This window comes from Alligator sinensis, unplaced genomic scaffold (genome assembly GCF_000455745.1).
Source record: "Alligator sinensis unplaced genomic scaffold, ASM45574v1 scaffold157_2, whole genome shotgun sequence".
Lineage (NCBI taxonomy): Eukaryota > Metazoa > Chordata > Crocodylia > Alligatoridae > Alligator > Alligator sinensis.
In genome coordinates, this window is record NW_005842107.1 from 308,490 (window position 1) to 330,573 (window position 22,084).

General features: G+C 42.3%; 1 protein-coding gene across 1 annotated transcript in view; it reads right to left on the reverse strand.

Moving 5' to 3' along the window:
- The window catches only part of TENM1 (teneurin transmembrane protein 1), a 572,606-nt gene that overhangs the window by 30,002 nt on the left and 520,520 nt on the right, over positions 1–22,084 (reverse strand). Inside the window, exons 24-25 of the mRNA XM_025205187.1 lie at positions 6,697–7,063; positions 4,201–4,711 (exon numbers count right to left, since the gene is read on the reverse strand). Of these exons, the coding sequence (XP_025060972.1) occupies positions 4,201–4,711; positions 6,697–7,063 (878 nt within the window). The remainder of the gene's footprint in view (positions 1–4,200; positions 4,712–6,696; positions 7,064–22,084) is intronic.

Consider the following 22,084-nt stretch of genomic DNA (forward strand, 5'->3'; position numbering starts at 1 on the left):
TGCTGTTTACGACACTACCAGATCACTACTGTTCATCATTAGGAAGCTCCACGAATGCTGTTCAATCATATTTCATTTACTGCTTGGTCAAACAGATGCGAGAAGCTAGACAGAGTATTCAGATTTCTTCCTTTTAGAAAGAATTAAATGATGGGTTTCCATTGGAGCATCATGGCTCCTTTATTGGCACTCGTTTGTGAATAAGATTTAGGATCTTATTTTTGCCATTCTTACTGACAAGATATATGATTCCCCATGCAGTTTAAAATGAGATGAGAGGAAAATGGGACAAAATGCTATGGGATGGCAGTATAGACGTGGTGCTGAATAATTCCATCAAGGCTAACGGCGAGATCGTGGAACCCCTACACTGATGTCGTCTTACTCGTGTAAGTAGTCCCATTGACTTCAGGGTCATTGCTTGTCTTTGCCAGTCTGAGTAAGGACTCCACAATCTAGGCATATGGTGCTCCTTTTCCATTTCCTTTGGGATAAAAAGGGCCAAACAAAACCCTTGGGGGCCAGTTTCTGCCACTTGTGGAGAGGGGTCACGGCCTTTGAATCCTGGCATATCTTGCACAGCAACGTGCTACTCATGCCAAAGGCAACAACATCAGGATCTATTTCTTGATGTGAATCTAACCTGGGGGTTCTGTTATGAAACCTGTCATCACATTGATAAGGTGAGTCATGAAAACAGTCACACTGATCACAGAAAGAATTGCTCACCCACACGTGAGATGCAGAACCAGATCTACACATTCAAAGCCAATTTTCATCGCTACATGTTACATACAGTGAAGGGGGAATGCAATCTCCAGCAAAAAGATGGCTATTGCATCATTCAGAGGGAGTCTTTTCTTGCACATGTTCCCTTACCCTTCTTTTTAGCTGGGGCCCTAAACAATTTCCCCTGCCTCCCTTGTATGGCTTTAATGATACGAGATTAAAAAAAACAGATGACTGAAAATTGTACATTAGCTGTAATTTTATGCAAGAGCTCTTTCAGCACTTCCATTTCATCAGATTATAGTAGATGGGTGACAAGCACTTTTGTAGGTGGTTCTCCTCCCTCTTAATAATTTCCCTCTGTGAGCAAAACTGACAGATAGGTAGATGTTTCAAAGTGTTCATTATCGTTACTCATATTCCAATGTATGTGATACATGTTGTTAAACAAACTCATCCCAATTTCAGTTCGAGAGCGCCATGGCTGGAACGTTCAGCTCTGAATGCAAATCTAGCTTAAAAAGAAAATAGGATTCCAAGCAATTGCATTCGCACATTATTCATATGTTAATTATTCTGGCCCTGATGCTATATTTATGTAGGATTCAGCAGCAACTCAAATTCATGTGACTCTTTCATACACTCTAATTTTTTCCAAGTGAAAGTCAGATGTAGACTCAGGATGCTTGGGATGTGACTTTCATCCCAATCTGCTTGGAAAATACAGCTTGGTTACAAAATGAGCAGGGAGCATCGTCTCTGTGATCCACTCAGGGCAAAAGGTAAGGACCCTCTCTTGAAAACTGTTATTACCAAGCACAGTGCTAATTATTGCGAGTTGTCCTGCTGACCGCAACTGCATGTGTCACATTTCATTTCTGATTTATTCAGGTATGAGTAATACTTGGAAAAAGGATGTAAAATAGCTGACCCAAAATAAATATTTATGGGAATATTTCATAAATTAATTAATTTTGGCATGGTGCGAAATATAGAGTCATTAAATTCTAATGACTGATCCAAGAGAACAAACTAGAATGAAAGGATAACACGTAGAGATACTATGACACCCACTTCTCCAGCTTTTACCAAAGTGCAACCATTTTTTAGGGCTGTACGGTCTTAAAAAAGGAAGTGACAAGTAGTACCAGCATGCCAACTCCTGGCATTTGGCAGAAGTGGAGGATCGTCAGTGTAATACAAAGCATGAGTGATGACAGAGAGCTGCACAGCCTGGAGTTGAAACAGTGAGAGTGTGAAGAAATGTTTAATTTAGCAAAACTTGTTTAGGTTAGTCATACACATCATATTAATTTGGGGCACCCTTTGCTTTTCGAATAGTGTGTCCTCAGACAGTGCTATATCCCTTCAAGGTACAGAGGTCTCTGAGTCTGCATGACATACAATGTGGAAGACACTTGGGAGAAGGCCGAGTTCCCTATAATGAATGTTACTATAAAGCTGGTGTCATGCTTGAACAAACAACTCGCCAGAGGACAAGAGACTCGAGCAATAATTTTGTGAAATAATTTTGAACGGAATGTCCTGTATAAATTTAAATGGGCCCGAGTAAATATACGTGAATGAAATCAACTGTGAGAGATGACTGAAAGTCATCTGCTCTGCAGTTCTCAGCTACTCCAGTGTAAAGCAAACCCTTGTAATGGATGGCACTAATTAGTTTTGGAAGAGACAGACCTGACTAGGGCCTGTATTCCCTGTGGCACTGTGACCTGGAGCTGTTATGACATTTGTTTGAAATAGTAATGGACCAGTAGCTTAGACCCCGATGCTGTAGTTCTGCTGTAATGACTGAAATGGGCCAAGCCCGTACTGTATGAATTGTTACAAGAGCCAAAAATCAGATATAATACCCATAGCTGCTGAACGCTCAGTTCAAATAGTCATGAAATACATATGAGCTGGAGCTACATTGGAGGCTCTTACAGTAGGGAACAATGTTGTCAGATCACTGTCAAAAAGCACCAGGAACAGAGTACATGCGCTGATCTAATGCAGGGGCTTTACTTTGGTGTATGTGATGGTTGAAATTTCTATCAGTGAAATTCCTGAGAATGACAGCTGAGCTTGGAAGGGGCACGTCTGATTTTGTTGTCCAGCACGCTGTCAACACCAGACACATCTCCATTTTAGAGTGCTTCTATCAACCCTATTAGTTTAATCAGTCTGTGCCAGAATTGGAGAAGTCAGGATGGGAAAAGGTCTCCTTGGGCATCCACTCCCCGCCATGCACTAAGCAGCAATTTTCTCTGCATTAACCCCACTCGGCTTTTATAAAATATATTTCTGAATCTCCTTAATTACGGTGACTCAATCACCTCCCGAGGCACTTTCTGCTATTACCTGGTTCTCCTCAGTGTGTTTTCTGATATCTCTAACGTGGTTATTTCCAATGCACATTTTAGACCATACCTCAGCTTTTTAGCCCCTTTCATTATTAGAAAGTACCCTTCCTCCCTTCTTGTACCACCTCTGAAGTATTAATGAAATGCTACCTACATGTCTTCCATCTACCCTCAAACTGGGATGGCTAACAATAAGCAGTCTTGATGCTTAATACATCCCTAGAACCAAACGTGAACTATTTCTTACCCACAACCTCCGTCTGACATCTGAATATTTGATAACTCCTTGCCTGACATCATCAGCCATCTTTTCTAGCTCTTAGGAAGTCTTGTCAGGTTTATAGAAAGTTTCTGCTGCTTTGCTTGGTCCTCCGGCCTTTCCACATTCCCTTGCTAGTTATTATATATCTTATTTTCCTATTGTTAGCAACTTTACATCTTCCATATATTCACACCTTTCTGCTTTTTGAGATCCCCAACTTAATGTCCGTTTGCAAGCTTCCCTTCCTGAGTCCAGGGTGCTGCTAACTCTATTTCTCCCTCCTTATCTTCCACCCCAAGGCAGATTCCTATGCACCACTCAACTCCTTCCACCTGCTAAGCCACCTTTTGTTGACACTCCCTCAGTTGTAAAGGAGTCCCACAGGCACCTTCTCCACCACCCTAATTAGCGCAGTAAGTGCAGTGCAAATAATTACAAAAATGACACTCTCCAAAGTTATTTTATGGCCCCCTATCCTAGCTCACTCTCTCTCTTTCTGCAGCTGCTATCCATGACAAGCTATAAACATATCTTATATGTAACAGCAATTCCAAATAACAAAGTACAAATGAAGTATAATTTCAAGTACTTTTTGCTTCACTTAATGTACACTAAGTATAGTGCTTTTTCATATGGTAGGCATTGGCACTTTAGACATAATACGGCTGTTTTGTACAAAGCTTATGCAGCAGCTCAACTTGTCTCCCATCACGTGGAGTTATTAGCAGCATGGCTTTCAAAATTACTAGATCTGACTCAAAAAAAAAAAAAAAAAGAAAAAAGGCATAATTTTCATTCTAAATTATGTTTTTTTACGTCAGAAGTTTTAAGTCATGGACTTACTCATACACAGTTGTCCACCCGTTTTCATCACTCTTGGTTGCTAGAAGACCTGTGTTGCCAGGGTATGTCATCAGAGCCAAGTTATAGCCTTGAGCATAGACTCTCTTCAGGACACCATTGCTGCTTATTGTTAGCCAGTATACCTGGCCTCCGGGCACCACCAGCCACAGAGGCAACCCACTTGCATCTCTGCGGATATGAACTGAATTCCCATTGCTGCTAGTGATTGTGCCAATATCCCCTTCCCCATTGTATGTGAAATTGTAAATATAGTCCCTTGTTATCAGATTCAGTGTGTGGAGATGGGTCCCATTGGTGGTGAACTGATACAGTTCTTGGTCTGCTGGGGATGCAATCTCATAAATATTCATGTCACTGAGATGAGCCTTGTTTCGACTGACTGCACGGATGCGAACGTTGCCAAGGTCTGCTATGTACAGTGTGTCATCAGGAGAGACTGCTAGAGAAGAAGGTGCTTTCAGCTTTGCATCTTTGGCATATCCACCATCCCCTGGAAGAAGCGATATCATTATTTTAATAATTTGTAATCTACATATTTAACCTATCGCCGCATGAGAAGCTGAACTCCGCCTCCCTTCCAAATCATTTACAAGAGACAGTGAAACAAAATCTTTTTTTCCAATGAATTTAAAACCCATTATTTAAAATGGTGTAATTCTGAATCAGTATCACTGAAGATTAACAATGAGATACAATTATCTCAGTTACACCAATTTTGCTAAATCCAAAACCCTGCTGCTGGGAAAACTATAACGCTGCAAGATGGGAAAGCACAAAACAATGACAGCTGAAGACTCACTCCTTGCTTCTCTCCCCCAGACTATAGTCAAAGCACAGTATTTCCATAAATAAAACATTCATTCAGAAAATAAAAACCAGTAATTGGGACAAAATAGCAAAGTGAAGATTAGGGTATAATTAAAAAAGCCCAATGACCTGCTGGTAAAATGTTAGTGTGGTATAAATGAGACGTACTGACAAAACCATTATGGCTTATATGGTCCATACAGGTCGGGGAAGGGTGTATTTTAGTGGTCTGGACCTTCATTTAACTGTAAAGTGAACCTCTGTGCATAAGCAGAAGCTTCTGCAATTGGTTGGGAAGAGAATCCACTCCTGACCCGCAGGGAAAGGGGGATGCTGTTTGCATTGCTGCTGTCTTTTGAGACTGCCACTGGGCAAGACAGCTTTGAATTATGGCACCACAAAACCCTTTGGAAATGCACTGAATTAGCCCTGCTCTTTGCCAAGCTGGCCGTGCTGTCTTTGCCGTTAGCATTGGCAGTATCAGGTCTGCACTGCACTGCCCTGACCTTCCTTTGAGGCAGACTTTTCAGCTGTGGGGATCACTGCACAGTAAAGAGTATTGGCAGAGTCTCCATTCTTACCCCTTTGCTAGCTGAATAAGGTCACAGAGCCAACGTCGGCTATGTCGCTCATCCCTGATTGAAGCTGATGTTCCTTGGAGGCGCACATGATGTTTGATTACCGTTACAATGTGACGTGGCCAAAAAAAAGCCTAACCTTTGCAATGCCATCTGACAAAGAGTGTTTTTTGGGTCATTAAAGATCCTCTGGTTCCAAGAAAAAATCCTAATCCCAGCCTCCTGGCCAAATCCCAAACAATTCCTTCCACGGTGTCAGGATTAGATAACTCTTTATTTCCTTATCTAAAATTTTGAGCTGGAGTTCTGTGTACTGTTCAGTGGCTCCCACATTGCCTGACAAAGCTTATGGCATCCATGATGGGTGAAGCGGTCTATATGGATTCCGAGCTAAACTATTACATGCCCCTATGTGATGAACTTTCCCTCCTCCCCGCAAATTTATGGAGGAAGCAGGTAATAAGTTGGCTCCCAGCACCACGGCGTGCAAGAGAGGGAGCCTCTAGGGGTGTTGGCTGGTATAGGGTGCGACGGCTCCATCCCTTCAAAGGTGTGGGAAGGGCCACGTTTTGAACATCACTTACTGCACGAGCCGTGCATCTCTCACCCTCCCTCCTCCTCAAGAGTGTGGCTAGGGTTTTGAGGCAGCACAGCTTAGTGTTTTGCATCAGGCGTGAAGCGCTTGGGGACATTCCTTGGTGAATAGCGCTATCTGAAGTGCAAGTCGTTAGCACTGAAATGTACGGTCCAAGGCTTTATGGATGCTGGCAACATGTGAATGTGGGCAGGCAAAACTAATATGTAAAGGTGGGCTCAGGGCTAATTTAGATCTGTGAGTAATGATCTGTTTGAAAACAGGGCCGGCAAAGCCCACTTTAGGTTCCTTAGTCCCCATTGTGGAAACAGGCATGCCGCCCCCCCAAATTAAATTAATTTAAAAGGATTTGCTAACATGGTACAGATTTTTTTTCAACTCCTCAAAGAAACAGAACCATTTCACAGGTTTTTCCCCCCTTGAAGGTATTTTAACTACTACCAACCCAAGAACTTGTAACACAACAGAGAAGAGAAATGGTTAGCCTCTCTTTACCTGAGAAACAATCGCAATTCGGGTCAATCTTGCAGTCGCAATCTGATGGGGCTCCAGCAATGATAGAAATCTCACCATTGGTTGTAACCTGCTGTATGCGGTTTATCTTTCTCTCATCCGTCTCTGCAATGTACAGTATCCCACTGTGAGATACTGCAATGGCTCTGGCTGATTCCAGGGTCGAATGGATCGCCACCTTGCTGACCAGGAAATGATCTATGCCTGGTACTTGACAGTGAATAGGGCGACCTGCAATAATTCGCACACGCCTATTCTCGGAGATCTGCAGCACAATGTTGTTGTCCAGAACATAGAGTGAATTGTCTACAGGGTTGACTGTGAGGTCTGTTGGCCACTCTAACCGGACCTGCAAAAAAGAGAAAACAAAAAGCTAGATTTGAGTAGGTAGCTTTTCCCCTTCAATTCTATTGTCCCACGCCCACTTATAAGCTATTTGGGCATTTTAGTGGATACAGATCTCTGTGATGTTCCATTATAATCTTTGATTGAGTCTGTCTGGCTGTGAAAAAGTTTTTAGCAAAACATTTTTCAAGGATTCGGGTCATTCTTAATATGAATGAGAAAGAAAAGCTGATTTCTACAGTAATTTAGCATCCCCTGAATGCTATTTGCACAAGTCCATTAAGATGGGAACATTATTATACATATGCATTCATGCAAATAAAAACACACAATACATGTCATGCAACATCAGCCAGAAAAATTTCCAAGTTTGATGTTATTGTTTCAAGGCTGCAGACAGCACTGGCAGAGTGAAAAATACGAAAGGGCTGTCAGCGTGCTAACACTTTAATTGACTGTTAGTAGAAAAGGAAAACCCACATAACACAGAAATATGATATTCTTTCAAAGTTTATTTAGTAAGGTAGGAATACAACTCATCTACCATCTGAGATACCAGGTAGTTGATCCTTTGTAATTCAATACAGCATCTAATTAGCCATAGTTACTTGTAACGACTGTATTTGTTCTACAAATACCAGTCAATGGTGGAGTAAGTAATTCCTACACATGGGAGCTTAAATCTGGCCCATGTTATGTGGGTGGGTGTAGGATAGGGCCAAAGAAGTCTTTTCCTTCTTTGCTGCAACACAGCAAAATTTCCAGCTCCCTGCTCCAAGAAGAGCTAACATCATTCCCATAACGCCAGGAACATGACCTGTGGTTAGTCCCATTCTGGTCCATGTAGCTCATACGCTATGTTCAGACGATGTATTAATGGGACCACAGGCTGTTCCCAGTCAAAATGCAACACCCAGAGACTACTGTCTAGCTTCCCAAGGATCTCGACCTATTCATCAGGAGTTTAGTTGTCCTTTTCTCCATCCAGGGCTGGTCGAGGGAAGACTTGGACCCTAGGATGCGTATGGAAGTCTCAACCAGCACTCAGGCCATGAGGGACGCCTTGCTTGGCTCCGTTTCTGAGAAGATGAGTGTGTGAATCTCAAAGGGATTTTCCAAACTGAATTATTTCAGAGAGGCAGCAAAAAAACACAACAAAACTAAAGGGTAACATTTTCCACACCATTGCCACAAGTGCTTTTGGTTCTACTCTTTATTTTGCTGCTATTGTGGTTCATTGTTCCAGTGCACTAATTAAAATCTCTACAAATTCAGAGGCTGCAGCTGCTAATATAAGAATCAGCATTAACGGATAACATATGGTGGAGAGTGTGGCTATCCCAGGGTATCTGCCTGCCTGGGGTCAGCGCAGGCACCAGGCGGAAAGCCAAGTCTGCTCACTGACTTGAGATTCAATATTTTCTGAATAATCTCATTTTGGGAAGTATGTTGCTGGTTTGATAATTGATGTTGTAATAAAGTGAGGGCAACGTGGCTAATATGTCTCACCCTGCGTGGTTATCCTGGGTAAACATACAATTAAGTAAAGCTCACCGAAAGATCAGATTACTCCTTTTACCCAGTCCATTTTGCTAGACAGCATAATAACCGGCATTAAGACTGATGTTGCTGGGTTCAAGATCTCCACTGCAGCAGGTGGCAGAGTCATCACAAATGATGATAAATGTGGTGAAACAGTTGGAAAGAGATTCCCGTCATAGAGGTGCTGATCTCATCCTCCCTCCCCTTTTGTGATGTCCTGTATGCTACTGGATGAGTAAGGGCTGGATTTAAACATAACTTCAAGCCTCAGTCTGGTTTGCTCTTTTCAACTCATGGATCATTGTGAACCCGAACAAATCTTTGTAGGAATGGAATATAATGTCTAAAAAAATATGCTTGACCAGTCTGATAAAAATATGCTTGCAATGTAGGGCTTTGCTGCATTAATAAAAGCAAAGAAGGTTCCATTTTCACAGGAAAGCGCCACCCCACTTCCTGGCTCCTTCCTCGCGGTTCCCTTTGGTACACACATGATTTTTGTTAGCTCTTACCTAGGATGCTGATGATAGAAATTGGGAGCTGTAACTGCCCAATTGGACCACAGCAATCTTGTTTGCGAGGGGAACAAGACTTCACCATAGCACATGTGAGGGTAGATAACTGTGTGGACACCTTAATCAAGCCATGCTACCTTTGCTTGGTAGTTGATTTGAGTTCCTCCCTCTGCAATGAAATATCTGGTGATTCTGAAGATTCATCTGCAGCAACACAGCCGAGCCACCTTTAAATGACCTAGCATGGGTATGGCTAGCAGTGCATCCATAGGTGCAGGTTGCTCAGTATGGGCCAGCTGTCCAAATACTCACTCAGCTTCTCAGATGGGTTTTGCAGCCCTCACTGATCTTCTTGCTACACTGTGAGCTGGCTTGTTTAAAGATAGCTGGAGGCAGATACCCTAGGAGTCACAGAAGAATTACACAAGCATAACCGAGAGCAGAATTTGGGCAAATAAGCTGACAACAACTACACTTTGATCAGGAGAAATCAAATAGGTCTAAGCAAACACTGAACTCTATTTATATTTGTTCGATTCACTGGTACCTTGAAAAGGCACCGGTTCTTCTGTCTGTCTGTATTCTTTTCCATCAAACCAAGCTGCCCTCCGGCACTTCTCTGTGCTTCATTCAAACATGATAAACAAACTACAGACAACTCCAATTCCCATTTGATATGACTGTGTCTCGTATCTACCATAAAGGCTCTTCATTTAGGGTTAGGGTATTAGGCACCATATTATGCGTCTTAATCTTAAACGGTACTTCAGAACCCTATATATAAAATAGCGCTTCCCCCTTTTAGGTATGCTTTTCTTCCTACTTAAACCTCTGATGACTGCAAATGGTATTTTTATTGTCTGAAGGGCCACTGCCCTTTCAATGTGAATAACTAATGTGGCATTGCAGACTAGCCTGAAATGATTAGGGAAGGCTGGTCACTCAGATGGGATCCAGTCATACATTACATGCATCTAAATTGTTAGTTGACAATCAACTTCATTGGGGAGGAGACGGGGACTAATAATCATGTAAGAGAAATGAGACTGTCAACATCGCCAGCAGTGATGTTTTTTTGCAGATTGGTATTAATATGAAGTTTTCTTGGGATTCTGCATTAGAAAGTTAACTTGTATTGTCAGAATCAAAGCCGTGGTTGCTATTTGAGTTAGGATCAAGGCCTTGCTTGAAAAGTGCAACATTGGCTGCTTACAGATGCTTACCCCCAAAAACAGCACTTTATTTAAACGTGGTGTGCTCCTGTGCTGACTGCAGCGCATGCCCAGAAGAGGCATTGTGTTAGTTTGACCCAGCTTGCCCAATGCCTGTATAGATTAGGTACTCCAGCAGGGCTTTTTGGAGCTTTTATCTAAAAGCTGATTGAAGCCTGGTCAAATTAACTCATAGTTTCATAGTTGTTAGGGGCTGGAAGGGACCTTACAGATCATCGGGTCCAGTCCCAATGCATGTGGGCAGGAAAGACTGCTGGGTTCAAATGATTTGAGCAAAACGGGTGTCAAGATGTTTTTTGAAGATTGCCAGGGTGGATGACTGTATCACTTCTGGGGGGAGCCTATTCCAAACCCTCAGCACTCGGCTTGTAAAGAAGTTTTTCCTTATGTCCAGTCTGAAGTGATCTTCAGTCAGTTTGTGCCCATTATTTCTTGTCCTCCCCTGAGGGGCCTTGGTGAATAGCTGTTCCTCCAAACCCTGATGTATGACCCTGATATACTTCTGGGCTGCAACCAAGTCCCCACTGAGTCTTCTCTTCTCCAGGCTCAGCAATCCCAAGTCCCTCAGCCTCTTTTCATACGTCTTGGTCTCCAGGCCTCTCTAATCATGTGTGTGGCCCTCCTCTGGACTCTCTCGAGCTTCTCCACATCCTTCTTCAAACGCAGTGCCTAGAAGTAGATGCAGCACTCCAGTTGCAGTCTCACCAAGGCCAGATAAAGTGGGAAGATAACATCCTTTGCCTTGCTCGAGATGCCTCGGCAGATGCATGCCAGTGTTTGGCTAGCTCTGCCAGCTACGGCATTGCAATGGGGGCTCATGTTCATTTTGTTGTCAGTTGTGACACCCAGTTCTCGATCAGTTGTGGTGCTGGCAAGCGACCTGCGACTGCCGAGCCTGTAAATGTGTTGTGGGTTATTTCTCCCCAGATGGAGCACTTTACATTTTTCTGTATTAAATGGCATCAGGTTGAGGTCTGCCCACTTCACGAGCCTGTCCAGGTTGGCTTGTATTGCCAACCTGAGGGATGCCAGTGGTCACCCTCCGCCATGACGACTCGGTTCCATCAATCAGTACCCTTTGGGTCCTACCATGGAGCCAGTTACTTATCCACTGGACCATGAAGTTTTTGAGGCTGGATTTTCCTAATTTGACCATGAGGACATCTTGAGAGATGAGGTCAAAGGCTTTTTTGAACTCTGAGCATATGACATCAACCTCATTTCCTCTATCCAGGTGGTGAGTAACCTGATCGTAGAAGGAAATGAGGTTGGTCTGGCATGACCTGCCCATGATGAAGCCATGTTGGCTACCCTTCTTCTAGAATACTGCCTTCAGTTAGCCTGTGTGTGATGGTTTCTTTGATGATTTTCTCCAGGATTTTACCTGGAATTGAGGTCAAACTGATTGGCCTGTAGTTCCCTGAGTCCTCCCTTCTCCCTTTCTTAAAGATAGGTACCACACTGACTTTTTTCCAGTCTTCTGGGAACCTCTCCCAAGCTCCACGAGTCTTCAGATAACTTTGCCATCGGTTGCCTCTTCTGGTAAAGCACATTTTTTTCCCATGTTTATCAGCAGCGATTATTAATTCTTACTTGCATGGATTTCCAAGTATGTATTTTTTTTTAGGTTGAAGGATTTAGAAAGACAATCACAGAAGCATACCTGCAACTCTCATTTTAGTTTAACCTTTTTTGTCTGAGATGGCTAATGTGATAGGTAGATACCTCCCGCTGAGTTCAGCGTCTCTTTCTTGTTAATTTTAATGGGTTCTTTATCTTTGAACCCTATGCTTTCTTTTCCCTTCTTGAAATAAGATAGCTATTACGAAAGAACAAGCATAAAAATTAAGTAATGAGCACAATTTGCTTGCGATACACAGAAAAACATGACAGTGCAGTGCATGCACTAATTTAATATCTACTGATATAAACTGCCCTGGGAAAAAACACAGCTTTATTTCTTTGATATGCCTTTTTGGATAAGACCTTCCACGCATTTTATGGCTAACACTTTTTCAGTTTTATTTGGCCTTTCACACACCCCATGCAACCACAGACCTTGCTTTTCATATTAGGGTCACTAATGACAGAGGTTTACTCTGGTGCAGAAGGCTGCGTTTTAAGGGTTTAAGTATTCAAGGATAGCTGGGTTTTGGTTGTAGCTGTGTTGGTCTAAGGACACAGGCAGGAAAACTTCTTGTAGTAGATGTGATATCTTTTATTAGACCAACTGAGTAGTTGGAAAAAAGTTCTTGGCAAGCTTTCGGGCGCAATCACGCCTTTTCAGGCCTGGGGAGTCTCTGCTGTTCTGAGACTCCAAGGAACGAGAGAAGCTAAAGTGTGACAGGATGTCAGTGAAAATGTAAATAGGTAGAAATTAGAAAGACAAAAGGTAAAGCAGAGAATCGAGGGGGAAGAAAGCAGGGGAGGGGGAAAAAAGGCCCAAGGGAGACACTACGGTGATAGTAATACAAGGTAGAAAAGAGGCTGTAAGTGAAAAAGGAAATAGTTGGAAATCAGGAAGACAGGAATGAGAGAAGCTAACCTGTCACGCTTTTAGCTTCTCTCTTTCCTGTCTTCCTGATTTCCAACCATTTCAAAAGATATCACATCTACTCAAAGAACCTCGCTTGCCAGTATTCAAGGATAGGCTTTCTGCACATTGGGGCAAATTGTATTCATCCGTGATTAAGACAAGCCACAGCAAAAATGGAAGGATGCATTTTTTTTGGTATTTTTTGCAATACATCTTTTGTATGTTTTGAGTCAGTTTCAGGTAGCAGGATGAAATTCCTATCAAAAACGTATTCTTCTGAAAGCACCAGGTAATGAATTGCTTCCTAGCTATACTGCCTTGAGTAGTTCAATTTATGCTAAATCAGTTTATTATTCTGTTCTAGGGTATGCATCCTCAGACTTGATCAGTCTCATTTTTCACTTCCTTCTATTCAAACAAATCTATAGCTGCTGTTTCCAGGGAATCCACGCTGTTTTTACTCCAGCCAACACCAATTTGGATGGCCTTGCTTATTAGTCTTTCCCCCCCACAAACTTTGCATGCCAGCTCCATTTTGTCTGTTGCATTTCACGAAAGAAAACATTTCAAGTAAGAACTCTCCCATGAAGTCTATTATTGGCCACTGTGTAGTTCACCAGGCTGAAAGCAGGACAGCCCTGCTTCCCTGAACTTTCTGCTGGATGCCTTGCTACATATATTTCTTTCCATTTTCCCAGAGTTGACACCTGCAGGTATTTTTCATCATTTACTGTCAGTTTCTCTCTCCTTCCAGGACCTTTCCTTTTGTCGACATTGACACTGCCAGTTTCTCTCAGCTGCTTAGGTTTTGCCTTTAATGGTACCTGCAGAAAAACATGTAGCTCATTTCTAGCCGACACTAGGAGAACTCTTCCTTGTGGTCAGAGTACATCCCTCCTTCATGCTTCATAAGAAGGCTTTGCTTTATGTGCCCCTGCCACTGCATGTTATATAATCCAGAATTATACAGCGCAGTCATAAGCAGCCTTTGCATTAAGAATGTAAGAAACACCGTTCTCTCCATGTCGGCCACGTCTCTGCACAAAACCCCAGTAAGTGGGGAATGAGAAGGGTTTGCAGAATGAAAACCCATCTGCCGCTGTCACTCCAGCCCCTAGGGTGGAATAGCAGCTGCCGCTCCTTTGCAGATCCTGCTCAGAGGTTTCTGGCCACTAGCTCCATAAAATCACAACTCCAGGAGTCTCCTTGTTATCCTACCCCATGTGGAGGTACTGGTGGTGCTTTAAGGCCAAAGAGTGCATACAAATACTGTTTGCAGATGACTGTTTCATTAAATGTGAACTGTAACGAACAGAAAAGACAAGCCTCTGTACCTAAACCATTCTTTGATATGGGATGAGTTTAGTTCCCTAGATCCCAAACGAAGACAGGAACTAATTAACCAGAAGATATAACTCAGTTTTCCTGCTTAATGCCAAGCAATTGGCAATTTTATTTTTTTATATTTGTGACAAAAGTCTCTTACAAGGAAAGGCACTTCATGTCAAGTCAACTCTGAGCAACTTGGGTAAGAGTATAACTACACCTATTTCCTCTAAGCCCTTAAATGTAATGTTTATAACTGCTGCCTTGAATTTCCTCTCTTTTAACTCCATCCTCAAATCTCATTTCCCTGTCACAAAAACTGCCCTCACTAACATTTTATCTCTTCACCAAAGCTCAGAGCCTCTTCGCTTCCCTTCACTACTCTTCCCTTTGGTATCACAGTCATTTCTCCCACCCCACTTTTCCCTTTCATGCTTTCCACTCCCTCTCCCCCTTCCCCTTCGGCAGTCTCTTCAGGATTTCTCCTCTTCCTTGCTTCCTCACTGGAAACAGTGTTTACCCCTTTCTTCTTGCTTTACACCCTTTCTTTTAGTGATCTTTGCTGCTCACCCAACTATATAGGGACCACAGGTGAAATCCTAAGTCTACTGCAATTCATGGCAATACTCCCATTGATTTCTATTGGGCCAAGATCTTACTCCACCTCTATTTAATAAAATTTTCAGAAACACCTAAAGCTCCTCTGTCTTTACAAATCAATGGGATTTAGATTTCTAAAGCACTTAGAGCCTTTTAAACATTGTACTTATAATTTGTACAGTATATGGTACCAGAAGTAATTTATCAAGGTATTTCTATTCTGCTCTTACACTTCTAAGAGGCTGATTCTTAGATTCTTCAAATAAGACAATTTTCAAAACAGAGGAAGAAGCTGACTCCAACTCACACATGTCCTATGTGCTGGAGAGAGAGATCTTTTTTGAACATTTACCATTTATTTCTAGTTGATTTTTTTTTTTTTTTTTTTTTTTTAACCATAAGGAGGTCCTGGGAGAACCAAAAGAAATGGAATTCCAGTAGATAAAAAATTACCTCTTTTGCTTCAGTTTTACTTTCATCACATAAGCTGCACAGCTAGGCAGCTCCTCTGGGAAGTGAGGAACTAGTGATGCTAAGGAAATGATTTAAAGATTTACAGGTCTGATTGTTTGTGTCATGAGCATTTTATCTTCCAACCATCATACTCTTTTAGCCTCAGTATACTGAGGGGGTAGGGACCAATTTTTTTCCACTCTGCAAAATATGGGCAGTACTTAGTGAGCTCCCCACATGGATGCCTGCAAAGAATGGGCAGGAGGCATTAAAATATGCAGACTCGGATGCCTCCTGCTTGGAAATTTCCACTCCTGGGAAGGAGGAAAAGACATCTTGGCATGAACGTTAACTCAAATACAACCAACCTGAAAAAAGCTCCAGCTAATAGAGAAAGCATGAGGCTGGGAGGGAGTTTTCCCCCGCTCCTGTAGCTACATTTTCATTGGAGACATTGGGTGTTGGCTGCAGCCAAGGCTGGAGGTTTTGATTGGGGTGTGCCAACGCTTCTTTAGGAACAAAAACGTGGAGGTTTCTGCCTAGAAGATCTGGCCTCTCTGCTCATGGTTAGACTGATCACCAGATTTGGGGTCAAGAAGGGATTTTATCTCCTAGTCAGACAGATATTGTCCGTGGGGGTTGCCTTCCTCTGTAGCAGGGGTCAAGGCCATCTTCCTGAGATCTCTCAAATATATTTTAACAAGATCTGCAGGACCAGGACACTGACTGCCATGGTTCCTCTGCTTTACCTGGGCAAATTAGGATGTTATGCTTGTGCTGGGCCTGGGGTGACTGTAGTTTAGCTAGAGGGTTAGAAAATGGATTTGTATAGGATGGTTTGGATAGGGAGGATACTGCCTCTGGCAGCAGGTTGGACTAGATAACTTCCAGAGGTCCCTTCCAGTCTTACTTCTCTGTGACTCTATGAACAAATACAAGTCACTGTGTGCACAAATATCATTCTAATGCTCCACTTGTAGCACTGATTCCCCACTGAATACAGGGTCAAACTCAAAAGCTCTGTCTTGATATTAATGCTTCCCATGGGCTTGACTCTCAGTTCCCAGGAGACTGCTCCTCTCTCTCTACGACTATGACCTTGCACAAAAGCTGTATTCCACACTGTGCCCCTGCACTGACCCCTCTTGCAGACTGAGCCTTCAGAGCAAAAGCTGGACTAATGGGCAACCCTGTACTGACTGCAACACCGGACAGAGCCTTCAAAGCAGGCACCGGATTAATGAAACTGTCTATCCCTGGATGAAACTGAGAAGTGCAGGAGGCAGAACTGTCTCCTCCGCTGATCAAGGCCGTAGAAGTCACCCCCGCGAGGGGTGCGAACGAACATGGACAGGAGAAAAACGCATTTCTGCTGCTTAGTTTTTCCATAAGAAAAACACCATTAAACAAACCCCAAAAGACATATCTCTTCTCAAACACAAGGAGGAAGGAAAAAAAGGGAGGCACTGAAAATGAATTTTGCTCAAAATTTACCATATTTGCATGCACAGATCACACTCCTGAATTTAATACACACCCTGGTTTTTATAGACAGATTGAAGAAAACAAACTCTTACCTTTCAGGATGGGTAAGTAATTAATTCAGCATGCTGGGTCTGGAGCTCAGTGCCAGGTCTGACTGCAGCCTGACCGCACACATCCACCTGATATGGTGTGCTGGGTCTGGCTATGGCCTGACCCTATGTAACCAGCCTGAGCCAGAGGGCAGGGCCATGTCATTCAAACTGCGACTCTCCAAGGCTTTAGAAATTTGGCAGTGGGGGAGTGGATTGTATTTCCTATTAAATTTCATAGGACATTTATAAGAAAGATTTTTTTTTAAAAGCCTAGTGAGATTGCCTGAAATAAGATGCTTCATCCCCAGCCTAAGTGGGCTATTTTTTGGTCACAGGAGGTGTGCCCAAATATAGACATATAGCATACTGTTCCCATTATAAACTGACTTTGCATATAGGTTGATCTCACATTTTCACATTCAAGTTTAAGAAAAACAGATTCTTCCTAGTAATGTTCTTAAACAGCTACTGCCCTTAAAAATACCACAGGTGAATCAAACAACCAAGGAAAGGATCCAAAGGGTTAAATGCCCTAAAAATGCTTAAATAAAAGCTGCACTAAAAAACATTTCTGACAGTCAGGACTGCAGGGGTGTGATTATAGGCTACCCCTTGTATAAACAGAGTTAGAATTGTATGGCTTTATTGGAAGGAAAAAGGTTCATATACATAATTAGACCAATTTAGTAATAATGTAAACCCAAGGAAAAAAATGCTAGATTAATGAGACTGCATGGAGAAGACTCAAACTTCTACAGGGGAAAAAGATCAGTCTTAGCAAGTGAATCTTGTAGATATGTTGGAATTTAGTTTTTGTATAAATATTTGGACAATAAATAGTTTGACCAAACAAAATCAATATATTCTAAGTAGCTGCCACCCGGTGCTGAAAGCCAACAAATATCGCTGTTTACACTCTAAATAGTCAATAAAAATAATTAAGCCTATTGTATCTTACAGCACAAATAAGATACTCTATTCTATGAAGAAACACTTGCAGGTGACATTAATAAGGGGATTTTAAGAAAACATACTGGTGAGTGCATAATACCAACCCAAAATGGTAGGTAGCCCCCTGGGTGTAAGTGTCCGACAAGTCAGGGAGTCTGTTATTTCAGCCAGGTGTGTTTCGATATCCATTAACAGTTTCAGTAACAAAGGCCAGATGTAACAGAGATACATATTGAATAATCAGGTTGTGAAGGATCATGTTTGACTAGATTATTTGGCCTGCAACTAGAGGGCAGTCCTGGACCTCCAGGACAAAGTGATGAAGTGCTTAGGCTCCTCCTTACAAGCCCCAAGGTGGTAATGGATGAGGTTTTAAAAATGTGAGTTAAAGTCAGGTTCTTAATCCCATAATCATCTGCCTGAATAAGTGGCCCTGCTTATCTAAGTATCTGAGCAGCTGGCAGTGTTCATTGACTTTGAAAGTCTTGGTCCAAAGACACATGCTAGAAAGTGTACTGTGAACTGAGAAGCCCTTCAGAACCAAAATATATTTATGAAAGCAGGTCACAGTCATCCTCATTACCTTCATTTATTAGTTGAACCCATGAAGTAAGGCACTGATCCTTTAAACACTTTGTTGTGTTAAATTTTATGGACTAGGTAAGTCTACATAGCAATGTGAAGGTGTAATTGTAGTACAGAGAGGCATATTTGTGTCAGTTTTCATCTCCCTACCTCATCTAGTTATTGCTCCTTTGGAGCTTGTCTTTATTTAGCATGGGGGGCTGGTGCCACCTTAGTCGGGGGGGGGCGGGGCATGTGCCCCCCCCAGTGACCAGTCAGCGACTGTGGGGGTTCCCCCTCACAGCCGAGCGTGCTGACCAGGAAGTGGTTGCAGCGCTCCTGGAAGTGGCCACGGTGCTATCCGGCGCTCCCACTCCCCCGCCTGCGCTTGCAGGGGGGGCACTGGTGCTCCCACCTGCCCTCCCTGTCCATCATCCAAGCGGGGCCTGTCAGGGGGTGCACCAGCACTCTCAGGGGGTGCACATACACCCCCGTGCACCCCCTACATGTCACCTCTGTTACTTAGGGCAGTAGAGAAAGGAAGTGGGATGCAGAAAGGCCAGAAATAAGGAACATGGAATTGTGGGATAGTTGCTGGGGAACTTCCTGTACTCAAGGCACAGGGAACTTCCAAATACGCTATAGGAAAGGGAGGGCTCAGGGATGAGTGGGGCAAATGGAAGGTCAGCCGAATGTCCAGGCTCAGGCTGGATTGCCATGAAGGGTCAATATAAGATAAGAGGATAGGTGGGTATGAACTTCAGGGTGTCCTTCTGGTTGACCTTATCGGTGCAGACATACCCATAAGCCGAACCATGCAGACACATGAAAAACAGAACACATTCAAAGTTATGTGCAGTTCTAAAAGAAATGCACACAGATGGAGAAAACTGGAGGGCTTAACATAGTTTTTGACTTTCTCCAGTTCTCAGTGGAGAGCCACATGCTGCTTCATTTCTCATCCTGATTTGGGGGGTTTGATTGAATGGTTATCGAACAATGCTCAGTTATGATTTTTTTTGCAACGTGACCTACATTGTTAACCATCTTAAATTAAAATTCTCCAAGGCGGTGTCTCATGTTGCATGGCATACCGGTCCCAAAGGAATCTATCAGCAGGAGATGAAGGCCCAGTTTGAAAAAGCAGCATGTCCTTCAGACGGGTTAGTTAATTTGTTTGTAAATGTGATAGTTTTTGTCAGAAGAACATATTGTACAAAATGGTGCTAGCTTTTGTTCTGTTTGCATCTCTGTGCCTTGAATTTTATGATGCGTGCCTAAAACCTTAACTTCCGGATGGAATTTTACAGCAAGGTATTGGCCAAATTTTGCCATGATGTTTATTTCTTCCTGTTGCATTGGATACCTTTCTTTTCTCTTCCTTTTCCTTTTCTTTTTTACTCCTCTTAATTTAGAAAGAGCAGGTTTCTTTTCCCTTTCCACTATTTTTAAACCCACATCTGTTTTATCACTTTCTATGCTGTAGCTGCACGCAGTGATCTCCTCTATGTGGCTGCTTTCACACCCTCTCTGTTAACTTTAACCAGGTCATGAGGGTAACTCAGGGCAGAACTTAGTAGAATACCTAATACAAAAATAAAAGCAACCCCTTTGTTTTAAACTCTCCTTAGTCTTACCTTGTTTTTAACTAGCTATGAGACCCAAGAACTACAAAGACAACAGGGGAAACAATACGCTGTAGAGTTCCCTCTTGCTGACAAGCTGCAAAGTCCTGGCCTTTGTAAGCTGTTAATATTACAGTATTGTTTTGACAGGATCTACAGAGCTTCAGATTCCCCTTGGCTCCTATAGCAATTTGCAGGCCATACCAGAAGTATCACTGCATTGGTTCTTAAAAACACCCGTGCTTCATCGATCGGTTGCTGTGTTGTTATATTTCCCTTTAAGTGGCTACGTCTAACCTTTACTTTATTGGCTTTCAAAAGCAGCACCTCAGCTGGCAACTACATAAATATTCACTGTGCTGATTAGAAAATTTAATGCCTGTTTCTCCTCTCCATTTATAGTAGATTTACTCCATTGATTTCAGTGAAGTTACTTCTGATTTACCCAGATCACCACGAATTGAAGTCTATGGCAAAACTCTCAGCCTAGCTAGGAATTTACCTCAAACGTACAGGCAGTCCTCGACTTACAACATTTCAAGTTACAACGTTTTGCACTTACAACATTGATAAATTGACACCTGGTTTCAACTTCCTGATGTCAGTTTCAATTTTACAACACTTGATCTGACACGACGCCATGCCAGCGAACAAGTCTGCTGCGTTGCCCATCTCCCCGGAGAACATCTGTCCAAACTTGCTTGGACGCTTTCTTTAAGAAAGCAGAAAAGACTCCAGAAAAACCTGCAGCCAAGACTCTTGAGAAGATTCCAGCCATGAACCTTCAAGAAGTCCAGCAAAGTCACTTCAAAGAAGTCCTTCCAAATCAATATGATTGCTATTTACAATATAAATACAAGACTGTAGCTCTATTAATCATTTATAATTAACTGAGTACAAAATTCTGGGTTATTTTTGTTGAAAATAGGGTATCAGGCCTTGGTTCAAGAACCAAACCCCCATTTATAACATTGTTTCCTATGGGAAAATCGGTTCCGAGTTACAACGTTTTGACTTGAGACATGGTTTTCAGGCACCAATTGTGTCGTAAGTCCTAGGACTGCCTGTATAACATAGCCTTACAAAGAGGAAAATGCCAACTCTGCTGGACTAAACGTTGGGGAACATTGTGTCCTTACTTTGCAACACTAGGACTGTGCCAATCCAAGTAGTCTGTCTGTCCTCTCATCTTTGCCATGCTTCCAAATGCTAAAAAAGAATATGGAAGACAACCCAAAAAGATTTGGAAGAGAGGCAGTAGAGAGAGAATGTAAGTTGCTGCATCTGAGGAACATTTTTTTTACTATACATAATACACAGAGGTTGGGCTGATAATACTTATGTACCTTCTGGCAGAAATTAAGGCTGCTCATGAGAGAGAACACACACAATGCAAATCGTAAGAAAAAGAAATACATTTAAATATCTCTATCAAAGCTCACCACTAAATTAATGAACAGCCTTTTTTACTATTGCTGTCACCTAAAGCTTTTGGCAACTTTGTTGAATGCAGGGAAACAACTAGCTTTAAGGAAAACTTTTGTTGTCTGTTGTGTTCTCATATGAATATCTGGAAGTTTTGTTTTTTTTTTCATGTAATGCCTCTTTCCTTCATTATGTACAGAATGAATTTGGTCTCTGTGGAGGCTGTCAGGCAGACCTAGTTATTTAATTGCCTCAGAGTGGTTTAGCTGTATATGCAGCTATCCCGTACAGTCAAATACTGAATGTAAATTCTTTATGTATAAATTCTGTCCGATATTTTATCCTAACTGAAGGAAAAAATCTGACTTGTCATCAATATATCTCAGCCCCGTGCAGAATTTCAGCAATCTGGCAAAGCAGTGCTCAAAAATTTATGACAATACAATTCACTGCTGTGGATGCAAGGCCTCTGACACAGATAACTCATCACCTAGACTCCACTGCATGGAACCACTATGTCAAGATAAGAAGCAGAGAGATATTTAAAGATGAGCCAAAGAGATAAAGGTTACTTTTGTTTAAGGAATGAGAAGGGAAGTGACAGGCTAAGTGAGATTTTTATTTCATTTATACTGTTTAAGATCAACTTACATAATACAAGATGTCAATTTATAAATAA